General features: G+C 46.0%; 1 protein-coding gene across 22 annotated transcripts in view; it reads right to left on the reverse strand.

Annotated features, from left to right (window-relative positions):
- The window catches only part of FHOD3 (formin homology 2 domain containing 3), a 456,221-nt gene that overhangs the window by 36,958 nt on the left and 403,917 nt on the right, over positions 1-15,346 (reverse strand). For all 22 annotated transcript variants that reach the window (XM_082699502.1, XM_082699490.1, XM_082699491.1 and 19 more), the window contains one exon: positions 8,859-9,017. In XM_082699502.1, coding sequence (XP_082555628.1) covers positions 8,859-9,017 — 159 coding nt within the window. The remainder of the gene's footprint in view (positions 1-8,858; positions 9,018-15,346) is intronic.

The following is a 15,346-nucleotide window of genomic DNA, read 5'->3' on the forward strand; positions in this document are numbered from 1 at the left end:
TTAAAAAAATTGAAAAAAGACAATAAAGAATGTACATGTTTGCTTTACTTTGTTCTTTTTAATTTTTGTACAAGGTACTAACAGGTGGCGTTCTCCTCGGTAGAAGGCAATCCCATGTGGTGGGCACATGTTACCTAGGCATATGTTGTCATCCCTTCACTTGGCCCTAGACATGGGCACAGTCACAGGAATACATGGCAAGGTGAGGTGACCAAGCACCAGCTTTTAGCTGCATGACCAAAAAAGAAAGCTCCAGGGAGCTAGAAAATACTAGAGAGGTCAGGAAAAATGAAGAGCCTGACAAAGCAAGTGCAATATGTTGTTTAAGAAGTTCTGGAATCCTCCCTGAGCTGTTTCGGTGTGAATCTGACCTTAAAGGTCATATCAAAGACATTGAAAACTGAGCTGACACTGGAACCACGGCCCCAAAACGGCAGCTCAGAACGTGTGGCCTGAATCCAAGCAAGTGGGGGAAGAATTTTCTTATTTATTTATTTATTTACTTATTTCTCTCTCTCCCTTCCTTCCTTCCTTTTACAAGACCAGAATCTCTAGATAAAGATATTACAAGAAAACTATAGACTATAGAACAACACCCCTGATGAACCTAATGTAAAATCCTGAACCAAACTATTTTAAATATGTAAATATCAATATATTAAGTTATATAAACATTGCTATACTTTGTAAAGTAACATTAAAAATAACAACCACAAGGTTGGTTCAGCACAAAAAGCAATTACTGCCATTAGTCTACTATATTAATGATCTGAATAAGAACATTCACATAATGATGTCAATTGATGGGGCGCCTGGATGGCTCAGTTGGTTAAGCATCTGACTCTTGATTTTGGCTCAGGTCATGATCTCAGGGTTGTGGGACTGAGCCCTGCATCAGGCTCTGTGCTCAGTGGGGAGTCTCCTTGAGATTCTCTCTCTCAGTCTCTCTCACCATCCTCCTCTCAAATATATAATCTTTTTAAAAATGTCAATTGATGAAGAAATATTTTTGATAAAATTCAACATCCATCCATAATAAAAAACTCTCAGCAACCCAGCAATAGAAGAAATTTCCTCCACCTGATAAATGACCTTTATGAAAAACCAACAGCTCATATCATGCTTAATGGTGACAGACTGAATACTTTCCCTTTTAAGATTGGGAACAGGACAGGGTTTATAAAACTTAAAAAAGACTTACAAATCAGAAAGGAAAAAGCAAAACTATGTATATTATAGACAACATATTTGTCTATGTAAAACATTTTGAGGAATCTACAAAAAATTTTAAAACTGAGTTTAAAAGTGTCATATGATTTAACATTAATACATTAAAACCATTTTATTTTTATATTGATAGTAAACAGTTACAAACTGAAATTTTTTTTTAAAAAGGAATACTTATAATGAAATATTTAAGAATAAATCTAACCAATCATATGCAGGATCTATATATGCTGGAAGGTAAAAATGCTCGTGAAAGCGATCAGAGACAACCTAGATAAATGGGATATATACCATGCTCCCAGATTGAAAGGTTCAATATATTCAAGATTAATTTTCCCTAAACTGATCTATAAATCTAACTAAATTCCAATAGAAACACCATCATGGATTTTTCATGGATATAGACAATCTGGTTCTAAAAAGTTATATGGCAGGGCGTCTGGGTGGCTCCGAGGGTTAAAACCTCTGCCTTTGGCTCAGGTCATGATTTCAGGATCCTGGGATGGAGCCCCGCGTCGGCCTCTCCGCTCAGCGGGGAGCCTGCGTCCCCCCCTCTCTCTCTCTGCCTGCCTCTCTGCCTACTTATGATCTCTGTCAAAGAAATAAAGTCTTTAAATTAAAAAAAGCATTCACATTTCTTATTAAAATAAAAAGTTTTGGTTCATCCAGCAAAACGGATGAACCAAAAACCTTTGGAAATGGGTAAGGTCTACTAAACAGCTACAGGAACAAGACAGTGTGACACAGGCGTGGGAAACATACACGGATCAGTGGGACAATACAAGGAGGAAACAGAAGACACAAATACAGCCCAGTGAGTTTGACCAAGGTGCAAAGACAGTTCACTAAAGAAAGGATAGTATTTTCAACAAGTGGTGTTGGAACTGGAATCCATATGCCAAAAAAAAAAAAAAAAAAAAAATCTTAAACCTTAAATGTTACACCTAAATTAACTCAAAAGGGATCACAGATCTCAAAGTCATACAGGTAACACTACAAAACTTTTAAAAGGAAATACTGAAGGAAATTTTTGTGACCCCTGTTAGGGCAATGAACTCTTAGACACGATGGCAAAAATGAATAGGCTGAGAAACTGAACTTCATCCAAGTTAAAAACCTTTTCCTCTGTAAAAGACACTGTAAAGAGAACAAAGACTAAACTATAGTTCCTCAAACCCATTAAACACAGATTTACCATATGACTCAGTGATTCCATTTGTAGATGTTGACCCCGCAACAATGAAAACTAATGTTCACATAAAAACCTGTATGTGTCTGTAGCAGCTTTATTCACAAGTGCCAAAAACCAGGCTAAGCTACATGATCCTTGGACAGATGAACAGACCAACCATGGTACATCCTTGTAATGCAGCGGTGCTCAGCGATAGAAAAGGGACCAACTCTAGCTACACAGAACAATTTGGATGAATCTCAAATCATCCATTATGCTGAGTGAAAGCAGCCACTCTCAAAAGGTTACACTGCATAGTTCCATTTACGTGACATTCTCAAAAAGACAAAACCATAGTCATGGAAGAGATCAGTGGTCACCAGAGGCTATAGGTGGAAGAATGCGTATGACTAGAAAAAGCTAGTGTAAGACCTGTTCTGGGACACAGGATGGATCTGAATCCTGACTACAGGGGTCACTACATGATTTTATAGACTTTAAAAGTCCTAGAACCAAAACAAGTCAATCTGTCTTTATGTTGGTGCAAAAAAAAATTAAATTAAATTAAAAAACTGAACAAGACAGCCTAATCCATGCAAACGTGCATATGACTGATTTGGGATCTGTCTGGGTGGGCTGTCTGGCATCCTGGGTCTGCTGGGAGTTCCCAGGGCTGGTCATCTCTATAGTTTCTTAGAAGCCAGTGGTGCCAGACTGCACTGAAGACACATGTTCCATGCTTTGGTCATGGTGACCCTGCAGAAGGGAGCCACCATTCCCTTCACCGTGGCCTTAACACTGAGACGGTGTGGGCGGAATCTGAGCATCCGGGTACACAGTCGGCAACAATGCTCTCGCTCCCACCTGTCCACACAGATGGTGTTAAAAAATAACCAAAACAATCCGAGCAGATGTAATCCCTTTAAAAACATCCAGGATCTGAACTGAACCAGCCTTCAAAGCAAGAGCTGAATCTGTACTTTTATTTTCTTACCACTTAAATTGCTTGAAGCATGTACGAGAATTCCAAAACAAAAAATTGTCAACACCTTTCCCCCCTTCCTCAGAAGGCATTTTCCTGCAATGACTTTAGCTGTTTCTTTCCTTTGGGAAAGTAATCACACACTCTTACTTTTGTTTTTTACTTCTCTGACTAATTTAAACCATTTGTTCACCACTGAAGATTTATGAGGTTGCCATCTGTCAGTTTATTTCACTTTATTTTTTTTTACACATCCCTGGCAATAAAAATAGCCGTAAGATGGGGAAACGGTGGGTTGAAGCCACCTTTGGTGAGACGGTAGCCCTTTCAAGGAGCAGTTGACAAGGGCTGAGTGGGAAGAGGTACCTTTAATTCGTTCTTCTACCATGTCTGTGAGTTTACTGATGATTTTATGGTCACCATTTGGTTTCCCAGGGAAAAAGATATCAAACAAAACCACTACATAATAATCTCCAGGTCTGTTTTCTTTTTTTGCTTTCTCCCAGACGGAGTCCTGCCAGCATCACTCTAAGTCTACCTTACTTGGTTATCTCAAAACTGGAGTCCAGAGAAAAATAGAGCGGTCTCATTTTTTATGAACCCAAAGGCTTTTGGGCTTGGCCATGTCAATGTCATTCACCTGCAGATAAAACTAACATGAGGAACTGTTCTGCCCTATGAGTTTCAAGAAGAACCTGGCTAGAGCTCTGGATGAGAATCTAGCCTAGGGATTTGGGGGACAACAGCAGAAAGCTGGGGCCCTTAGGGCTGGGGTTGGTCTGTGTACAACCCACATAACCTCATGAGTCAATGGTTCTCTGTTCATGCACTTACTCTCCTGCAGGGATTTCTTCCCTTTCTTCTCAAGGTATCTTGATTATCTTTTCCTTCATTTTTGTGACTCCTCAGTGAGGCATGTGGGGCAGAAGTGGTCGCATCAAATTTGCAGGTCAAGTGCTTTGCCTGAAGGTCAGCTCGAACAGCTGAGGCTGAGCTGGAGAGCCACCAAGGGGGCTGCTCCTACTTTCCCAGCACCATTTCCATGACCTGTGGCTATTCAGCCAGAAAGGCAGAACCACTGGCATGGCTAAGGCACCCAACCGCAGGGACATTCTAGTTCCCTGGTCTGGCTGAGTGACCATGGCTCCTAGGCCTGGGCTCATCCGTGTGTCCAGCGCCCACTCGAACAGGGGCGACACAGCACACACGGCCTGAAAATGTGCTCTGGTTTTGTGTATGTGCTTGAAGGGACTTTCGGTTCCTAGGAAGCTGGCAGCCCTGGCAACCAAAGTGAGTTGAGGTGAGTGTCATTTGGGGCCAATCAATTGTACTACCCTCTGTAGATACCTACAACAGAAGTTAGAAAAGCAAGAGAAAAAGAGGAAAACCCTTCATACTTCATTTATGATAAGCTGACGGCATGCTTTATTTGGAAAAATACCATGAATACTACTTAGAGATGGACCCGAAATGTGCTCTAAAGTTTAATGCTCTTACGAAAGATTATTTCCTTAATGAAGTTAGTTAAGCACTCTCTCAGGTTTTCGTGACGAAGCCAGATACATATCACTGGGTTGCTAAGCAAAGCCACAGGATGTAATTTAATCCATCGTAATCACATTTGGTACACAGAGGTTTCAAATGGCCCCTTTAAGCCATGGTACCATGCTACAGTGCCTGCGTCCAAGAAGCAGACAGCTTGTTTGGCAAAAGGCCCTTCGGGCATTAGCTGGAAATCTTATTAGCAAAGATCTGTAAGTACACGACTTCCATCTCTTCTCAGTCCTGACTTAGCTCTTGAACAACAAGCCTAGAGAGTAAGTTCCGGGTAGTGGCTCAGGACATGGATCTAGACCAGTTATGCCCCCTCAGGTCTGGGAGCTCAATGACCAGAGGTGGCAGGTGACCAAATGAGTGTGTCCAGTTTCCACTGGACTCTTCAGCATGACAGACCAGAACTGAAAAATATACATGGTTGCTGGGGGCGCCTGGGTGGCTCATTCGGTTAAGCAACTGCCTTTGGCTCAGGTCATGGTCTCAAAGCGTCCTAGGATTGAGCCCTGATTGGCCAGACTCCCTACTCAACAGGGAGTCTGCTTCTCCCTCTACCCCTCCCCCTCTCCTCCCTGCTTGTGTTCTCGCTCTCTTTCAAATAAATACATAAGATCTAAAAGAAAGAAAGAAAGAAAGAAAGAAAGAAAGAAAGAAAGAAAGAAAGAACGAACGAAAGAAAGAAAAATAGACACGGTCCCTGGATTCGCATGGGCAGCCTTCAGATTGGGTATTCTTTTTTTTTTTTTTTTTTAAAGATTTTATTTATTAATTTGACAGAGAGAAATCACAAGTAGACAGAGAGGCAGCCAGAGAGAGAGAGAGAGAGAGAGGGAAGCAGGCCCCCCGCTGAGCAGAGAGCCCGATGCGGGACTTGATCCCAGGACCCCGAGATCATGACCTGAGCTGAAGGCAGCGGCTTAACCCACTGAGCCACCCAGGCGCCCCCAGATTGGGTATTCTTACAGGGATTTTTGTCCCCAGGGCACTTCTGACAAAGCTGGAAATGTATTTGGTTGTCACCACTGGGGAGGTACCACTGACCTCCTTGGGTGGAGGCCAGGGATGCTGCTAACCATCCTACGACATAGGGGACAACAACCATCTAATCCAGAATGTCAGTAGTGACACAGTTGAGAAACCCTGTTTAGATAAACACTGTGATTTAAAAAAAAAAAAAAAAGTGCCGCCCCTGCTCTGGTGTTGTGCGCAGGGTGCACTGACTAAGCACTCAGGACACAACGAATGCCCAGGAAGGGTTCAGCAGTGGTTCTATGGCTGCATCCTCCTGCTCTAACCATTACACACATCGTCTACCTCCGGGGTAGGGGTGGGGGGGTGGGGGCTGGTGCCCTATAGGTGGCGCTGTGAGGCCGACAGCTGGCCTCAGGAGTCTTCTCCCTAACCTTTCAGATTCCCTCTTGTTCTTTTTGTCACATGAGCCTGGGCGCTGACTGAAACTGGGACTCTCTCTCCTCATCTTCAAGATGGGGAACCTAATAGTTGTACCTCACGAGCATCTGTGTAGAGCACCTGGCCTGCGCCTGGCCCACAGGAAGAAAGCCACGGAAGTCACGTTTAGTGCCACGTTGTTGTTCCCATAGCCCTCAGTGGCACTACTATTGTTATCATTGCTCCTTCCTGGATCAAAAAGGTCCTCACTGGAAACCAGTCAGGAAAAAAAAATAATCTGCGTTCTTCTAAAATCAAAGTAACTTATTGTATCTGAAACTTTCCCTACCCACAGAGCTACATTTCAAGAAAGAACAAAGGCAAAATCCAAAGGAATCAGTCTTTCCTGACAGACTTTCAAGTTCTCATGACAAGAAGGGGAAATATTTGTAACAGGGGAAGAGGTCATTTTCCCTTTCCATCAGGCTGGCTCTGGCTGTATTTGAAGCCTCTCTTTGTATGAATCTGAAGCTTTTGCAGTCTCCAAAGGACACTGCTAAGTCAACAGGACGGTTGGCACGTGTGCTAGGCCTTACCACGTAGCTCGTCCTGATGAAAGACATGTTGCACTGGGTTCTTCCGGCTGGCAGCTCCCACCTGCCTGGGGACCAGCCAAAGCTCTTCTCCTTCCTCACTTCTGTGGGGGCCCCAGAGAGGGACTGCCTCACACTGAGGCCTGGCCTGCTGCCTTCTCACTGTCTAGCAGCTGCCTCAGTGTTCCTCTCTGTACCTGCCTGCTATCACCGGCTCTCTCCTGCCTCAATCGGCCGCGTGCTCGCACTCCTCGGCTGCCCACCTAGGCAGATTCCCCTGCTCGGCTACCTGGCTGAACTCCAGGGCTCGGGGCTCAATTTCCTCTCCAAGCAGAAAGCAGATGCATGTTCCTCCCTGTGCCCGGCTCCTGGAACAGGGTGAGTGTGTGTGTGTGTGTGTTTCTCAGAGTTGAGCAGTTCAGACCTCACAGTGGTTTTCTAGTGTTGCCAGAGGACTACAAAGCCGGGTGGTTAAAACAACAGAATCCTCTCAGTTTGAGAGACTACAAATCCGACATCATGGTGTCCCCAGGGTGGCATTCTCTCCGAAGGCTCCCCTCACCTTTTCCTAGCTTCTGAAGTTGCAGGCAATCCTTGGGGTCCCTTGGCTTCTAAATGTATCAACTCCCATCTCTACCTCGGTCATCTCATGGCAGTCTGTTCTATGTGTGTCCCTGTGTTCTGGTCTCCACAGGATGGCATTCCCCTCTCTGTTCCTCTGCCCAAACTTCCCTCTTCTTATATGGACATTAATCCCTGCAGTAGGGCCAACCCTAACTGAACATGACATTATCTTGATTGCCTCTGCCAAGACCCTATTTCCAAATAAGGTCACATTTTGAGCTTGTGGGAGGACATGGATTTTGAAGGGAAACTACTAACCCAGGATAAGCCTCTAGGAGCACAGTTTTTCCTCCGGGGGGCTCTTCTTTCCAAAGTACAGAGGGATGCCTGACCTGCTGGGTTCAGACCCACTTGGTCCCATGGGCTCCACTGCTCCTTCCCACACTTGGGACCATGGACGAGCCTTGTGCCATGGTCCTGGACCCTTCCTCTCTGAGGGGCTTGCTCTCCCTCTGCAGCCAGTCTTCACTGCTCCCGCCCATTCTCCAGTCCCACAGAGAACCCTGCACATGAATGAACCCCAACTATGGGAATGCTTTAAAGGGACCCCAGCCTCCTTGCCAACAGGAAGGACTGAGTGGGTGTCACCCAACACCACAAAGCAGTGTCCTCACAACCCCACGACAACCCAGTGAGCCCCAGGCTATACTGCCTATCCGGAGGAGCCTATGTGATGGGTCACTTGCACCACTCACTCTTCGTTATTAGACGAGGAGATTTAACTTGCCACACGCAGCCCACGGTGGACACAGAATGGGGCGTGGCAGAAGAACACCGAGCCCAGCAGGCCATGTGGTCTCAGCCAGTGACCCTCTCTCTCCAGCAACAGCTAATGGCGCAGGTGGCATGGCTCCTCCAGCTTATCAACCCACAAACTAGCTCTACATATCCCAATGAGCACTAAGAGAGAACCAAAGTCATTCACCAGGAGGTAAGCACACGTCGAAAGCCTTACTCGTGAAACTGTTCATTCAGCCCATTTGGTTGGAAATGACGTGGAAGAAGCCCCCACCAGCCCCACAGAAAGTTGTCCTCTCTTCTTCCATGCTGAGGTGGAAGCATGGTCAGAAGGCAGGCAGTAAATGAACCAGAGAGTGAGGCTCACTGAACTTCACAGGCCAAGTGGGGCTTCCCCCATGACCCAGAACTTTAAAAAAACAACAACAAAAAAGTGAGAATTTTTAACATTATTCAGAGTCTGGCTGAAATAGAAAAATGGCAAGCCACCCTGCGGAGAAAGTCATATTGGACACAGTAATGCTTTACATATGGGACACGTTAACAGAACACGAATAATGCTTCATAAAACTTCTCTTACCTCAATTCCTTCTTTGTTTAAGGCATATTCATCAAAATTCAAAATGGCTATTTTAATCGTTCTTGGAGGGGGCAGCACTGTCAGACCAATATTAATGGCATTGCTCCTCTTGGGGTCCAAGACGATGACCTCCTGCCTTTTTCCATCTGCAGCAGTTTTCTTGGTAATAAAATAAGGAGAATCCAAGATTAATGCGTCATCTTCAGTCTTTTCTGTGTTTCATTATTAAAAGCAAACTCACTACTTATTTAGAGATGAAAACAAATGGCCTCGATTCAGCTCAGGAAAGGACTGGCTACTGCTCAGCACAGAAGAAAGAGATCAAGGATTAGCTCTGAGAAGCCGCCAAGCATGGGTCAGCAATGGAACTTCGCGAGTCAGACACATTACAAAATAAAATTGATTTTCCTTCAATTGGGAAAAATGTGATATTTGGCAAGAAAAAAAAAACCTGTTTTTTTTCCACAGAAACAGTGGAAACAAAACTAAAAACCTCTCAGTGCTCCTTTCTTGCAGGCTGCAAGGTGTCGGAATGTGCCTTGGTTGGCCCTAGCGCACATGGTATGAGCCCAGAGGTGGAGACCATCAGTATACATGCAGAGAAGAGTGATGAGGAGAATCCAGCATCGTTGGCCAGTCAGCCCCTCTGCATCCTAGATGCATCGTCTCAAGTGTCTTCCCACCATTTCAACCTCCTGTGCCTCTACCTACAGAGCACCTGCCGAACTTAGACACCAGGTGGCTGCCCACTGGGTAGGTGAAGAAGAGCCTTCCAAGGAAGGGAAACCAAAGGGAAGCTGCTCATGAAGAATGAGGGGTGAACGGGCACAGAGGCCAAAGAGGGGACAGGTGTCCTCATGAAGCCCTCATGTATATGGCTCCCCTGCTGACCTGGGTGCTCCCTGGGTGGGGGAGGGTTGGCCCCGGGCTAGCACATGACCAGAGTCTAACGAGTCTGTGAGGTGGTAAAGCAACAAGTGCCAAGTGCCGGGGCCGAGATGACTAGGCCCTCCACGGTCTCTCCCCTCAGCTCTCCAGAAGTTAGGGGTGAGTGGCAATGGGGGCAAGGGAAGGGGATCTGGCTCAGCAGGCACCTGTTCATGCTCAGATTTCCCTTGAGACAAAACAGAGCCGGGAGGTATGTAACACGCCCAGGACGACAATGATGAATAAGGCACAGTGCATCTCCTGAAGGCAAAGACCTGTTCAGCACGATGGCCAGTGTCCCCCCAATGGGAAAACGCACAGCAGCAGGGTAACTACCTCACCTGGGGGAGGAGGGGGTCAGGGTCTGGACGGGCTGACACTTGAGCTGGGCCCTAAACAATGTATAGGACGGAGCTGGGAACCGGGGAGTGGAGATCAGGAGCGAAGAAGAGGCTTTGTCTAGCTTGTTGGGAACTGCCAGGGATGAAGCTGGAGGCTCGAGGGCCACAGGCCGGGAACCTCAGGAGCCAGCTGCTCTAGTCTGTGGCACGCAGGCCACAGCGGCGCAGCTGATGCTGCTGACGGTCGGTCGGCTGTGTCGAGGCCCTTCCGACTGGCCGGGCCTGCGAGCGGCTGAGCTCTCTGGAGAAGCTGGCTTGCTCTAACACTGGAGGCTGGAACCTAGCAAGGAGAAATGGGCTGTAGCTCCTTACATCCTCCTGAGCCCTTCCCAACTCAATTGCTAAAATTCTATTTTAAATCCCTAAATATGCATTTGGGGATAAATTAAAATTTCCTCACGAAGAAAAGAACTGAAAGCATCCCAGCTGTTCTGGGGCCTGGTGGCCAGGAGGAACAATTCTTGCGGGTGTGATCAGTTTTGAAGGCCCAGGGACATGTGGTGCAGAAGCATTCCCACTCCACAGGACAAACTGATCGTCTATGTATTTAATCAAGGAAGCTTATCAGGAGCCCCTGAAATTCAGTTTTGAATTTAAGATATTATTTTGTGTGTGGAAAGCAAAGAAGGAATGAGAAAAGGTTTGGCAAAATGCTGGATAGAGGCAACGAAGAGGGATGTCAGGACAAGAGGCCTGGAGACCCACAGTAGACATCCCGTGAGCAGGAGGGATTGGTGCCACATGAGGAGGGCAGCAGGCATGGCAGGAGAAACAGGTACCTACAGCCAGGCTCCAGGACAGGAGGCATTCCTGGAAGGCAGGGATTCCCTGGGAATCATTAGACCTTAGCTCCTCATCTATATAGCCCCTCTCACTCCAAGAGCCTGGAAAGATGCATGAGCAGACTCAGCCCAACCCAGCCTATGTGCAAATGAGAAAAAGATGCCCCCTCGGAGGAGACACAGTCCCATGGCAAACAGCTTGAGAGAGAAGCACCACTCAGATTTCAGTTTCTCCCCATCAGTCAGCATTCACGTATGGCAAACCACCGACAGACACCTATGCGATGGTTCTGAGCCGGACACGTCCTGGTTCCCATTCCTAACAGAACTCAGTTTACACCTGTGGACATGCCCACACACTCCCCTAAGAGTCAGGGAGCAGCAGAGCTGCCGAGGATCCTGAAATGACAGGGAGAGCTGGCCCCAAAGATCACCCCACGTGTTTTCAGAGCCCTTCGACCCACTTGGTGAGGGAAAGAATAAGAATTTAAGTAATATCTGAAACTGAATTTTTCAATCTCTGAATTTTATCCAAGAGGTGTTTTAAATGCTCTTCTTCAAAATTAAAACAGACTTCACTAGGCGCTGCTGAGCATGCAAGAGCCCCGGGGTCCATTCTGCCCAAGACAAAGGAGGGGTCATGTGGGGACCTCCGACTCTCTCCTTCCCTCCTACAATAACCTAGAGCAGCAACTTCAAGGGTGAACCAAAGTTCTCTGTGCCCGGGAGCACATGTCCATATCTCAGGATCAGTAGTCATCGAGTCTGAGCCATCTCAATTGTCTTTCTGTGGTCAAAGCTCCAGAACAGCAAGAGTGACCTTCACGATGTCCTGCACATGGTCCTGTGACAGAGTACCTGTTTGCAGGGCTCTGTGTCTTAGAACAGATTGGTTCCAGAGAGTAGACCTCAACCCAGAAAGCTGACAACTAGGTAAATCGGGAACTGCCGGGAATGGTCAGAGCCCTCCCCCATGCCTTAGCAGCTAGCAACAACCACTTAAATTGATAACCTCCTTTATGCTTCTCAGAAACCCTTATGGCCTTGGGGGCTGCCCATATGAAACCTTTTCCTGGAAGGGCTCACTTCTGCCTTCCTGGAAGCCAGAACTTTAGTCGTCTTGCACAGCTTGGAAAAATGGAGTTGAATTGCTTTAGAGACCTCCTTCCTACCCCTTCCAAAAGGTCTCTCCTTGCCTTGACAGCATCTCTTTTCAAGGAGAGTAACCTCTTGTCTTACCAGTTTGGCCGTCTATACTGTGCTCCTTCCACCCGCCCCCACAATCTTCTTGGCTGAAGCAGTAACAAAAACAAACACAAGCCCTACATGGCATCCAAGCCTGAAGCATTTCCCCAGAGACAGTATTTCTGGAAAGGCAACTGTTGGCATGCTAGAGGATGCCCAATAGTTGGGGTTCCAAAGGTGGTGCTCTCTTAGATGCTAAGCATTGCTGCCTGGTTCTGCTCAAGAGTTCAGGTAAACCAGGCTTTCTGGAAGCAAAGCAGAGCCTAGCTTCTTCCTGGGGTACTCCATACCCCTTAAAGAAGTTCCTATTTTCCCCTGAACCCTTCAGGACATATTTGGAGAAGTGCCACGTTTGGAAACAGCTCCACAGTGGTTTCCCCCACCCTGCCTTGCTACCACTCATCCAGAGTCTGCTGTTCCTGTTTTCACTTTCCACCAAGTCCTAGTCTAGCACACTGCCCCAGAGCCTGGACCCCCAGGAGCCTCCTTCCAGCAATCCTTTCCTCCCTGAGAGTTCTTGAGATTTGGGAGGTGGAAGACAGAACTCTCCTAAGATGATGACCTTTTATCAAGAAATAGTAGAAATAAAATGGAATCCAAACATCACATGGACAGACTTGGGAGCCCTAAAAGTGGCTTCATCTGGGATCTGACCACTCGTGACTGGAAAGTCACTGGACCTCTCTGACCTTCAGTTTCCTCTCTGGCACATATCTCACAAGGTTTGCTATGAGAATAAATGAGGCAAAGGATGTAGAGCGGCAAGAATAATGCCTACCTTATGGTGGGCACTACAGAAGCATTTGCCAGAACTATCAGAATAGTATTACTGGTATTAATACATATAAAGTCCTTATGACAATGCCTAGAACACAGTGCTTCCTTTTTTTTTTTTTTAAGGTTTTATTTATTTCTTTGTCAGAGAGAGAAAGCACAAGCAGAGGAAGCAGTGGGCAAAGGCTGAAGCAGTCTCCCCACTGAGCGAGGAGCCTGACTCGGGACTTGATCTCAGGACCCTGGGATCATGACCCCAGCCGAAGGCAGATGCTTAACTGACTGAGCCACCTAGGCATCCCAGAACATAGTGCTTTTTAAAATGATTTCTTAGCTATTTCACCAATAGTGGTTCTTTTTATTGTTTTTACTCTATTGACATCTTAAAAACATGTGGTCTACCAATGTATATTTTTCATGCCTAATGCATCTACCACGTTTATTGATCAAAGGCACCTACATAAATAGGACTGTCAGATCAGATCAGTGTCCCCACTCTGAAGAGTGACAATTCCAGAGGAAAGGGTAGAGACTCCATAGTCAATGTAGCCCATGGAGCTGCTTGCTGGGGACATGATCAACTTGCATGGGGCTTTGTGAATGAGTGAAAATAGCTTATGGGAGTTCATCAGAATCTATGCAGATCTCCAGGCACACTGAATCCCAGAAAATGAGTGCCCCTTCAGGGGTACTAAAGATTTTGCAAAAAAGAATGTAGAGAACATCACAGATTCTGTTTTTAACAGGATTATCATGGTGATTTCCACATGCCAAATTCCCTTCTGAAGCTAACAGACTAGTCTTCAGGACTAACACAAAGGGATGTTCCGGAGGAAGTACAGGAGAGTCTCCTTTTCCAGCAGACATGGCTGCCTCCATGACTGATGGCAGAATGGGTAAACATTTAGTCACTATCACTAGCTGGGAGAAATTCAACATCATGTATCTGAGGAGGAAAGAGGCCTGATAGATCTACCGACACTTTCTGAAGGAAAGCCAGAAAATGTAGGGTTTTTTTTAGACCAATGCTTTACCAACTGTGGGTACACAAAGAATCTTCAGTGGTACTTCTAAACATCAGTGACGCTTGGGTCCTATCCTCTGAGAGTCTGATCTCCTTGGTCTGGAGCAGGGCATAACGGGTCATAAACATGAAATGATCTTTCATACAATCAGAGTTATTGATTTCAACTTTTGAGACAGCAATGTTGAGTAGAAAGGTATTCTTTCAAGAGGAATGCAATTTAAAAATAGGAACCAAAAGGCAAGAGATAAGAGGACATTTCTTAAAATAGAACAACAGTAACAGGGTCCTCCTGTCCATTCTAACAAGGACTGGTCCTGCCATTTTTATGAATGATGCAGGATAAAGTCCTGACAGCTACAGACAATGCAGGAAGTTTTTATCAACGTTACAGTGAGACTGACATACCCAACAAATGCCAAGTTCACATCCCAGGGCAGGGAGCTAAGTGGACAGCTACAGAGAAAAAACAGTCTTTCCACACTCACGGGTAAGGCAGCATGGGAGGCTCTGGGGTTGGGTGCAGCTGACCCCTGAAGACATGGCCACACATTCTGCCACAGCTAACATCACACAACTACATCATGGGTGAAGCTCTTGGAAATAAAACAGACAATCTGGTTCCTCCTCTCCACATAGTCCTGGGGCTTCTGCCTGTGGCATACCATGATAAGGAGGACCAAGGTCCAGAGTAGGGCTCCAGTGAAGGCAGAAAATTCCTCATGAGGGGCAAATATGAAATGAAAAGCATGGGGGGAAGGGGACAGGTGTGGAAGCATGCAATCTGGGCAGGTAAACGGCGTAGTTTCCAGTTGCCTAATGCTACCATGAAGAGTCACTCCTTTGAGTTTTTAAAGACTGATTTCACTAGAAATAAAGGACACAACCTTTAAAGAGTGGATCTTTGGTGTATAGAACCTGTCACCCAATGGTGCTTTGACTGAACATAGGAACTGCACTCAGGATATGATTTATTAGAGGAACAGCCCTAAGCTGGAGAACACTCCCAAGAAATGCACAGCCTTTCAAAATGCTTCTCGGCTTCGCTGTCACAAACCCTGGTCTGGCTCAGCAAAGCATGGGCTCCACGATGATAAATCATTCCTCCTCACTCCCCACTAACTGCCAAAAGAGTGACGCCAGAGGATATTTTCAAAACTGTCTGTTGAGAAAGTGACAATGACAATGAGGCCACGATACAGATGTCATAAAGATGGGACAACTGTGGAATTTTCCTAAGTCCTCTAACAAGGGAGACTGATACACATGGATGAGCATTAAGGCAACAACATCACCCAACCATGTCTAAATAAAGACTGAAAATCCCATAGTTTG

This window comes from Mustela nivalis, assembly GCF_964662115.1.
Source record: "Mustela nivalis genome assembly, chromosome: 14".
Lineage (NCBI taxonomy): Eukaryota > Metazoa > Chordata > Mammalia > Carnivora > Mustelidae > Mustela > Mustela nivalis.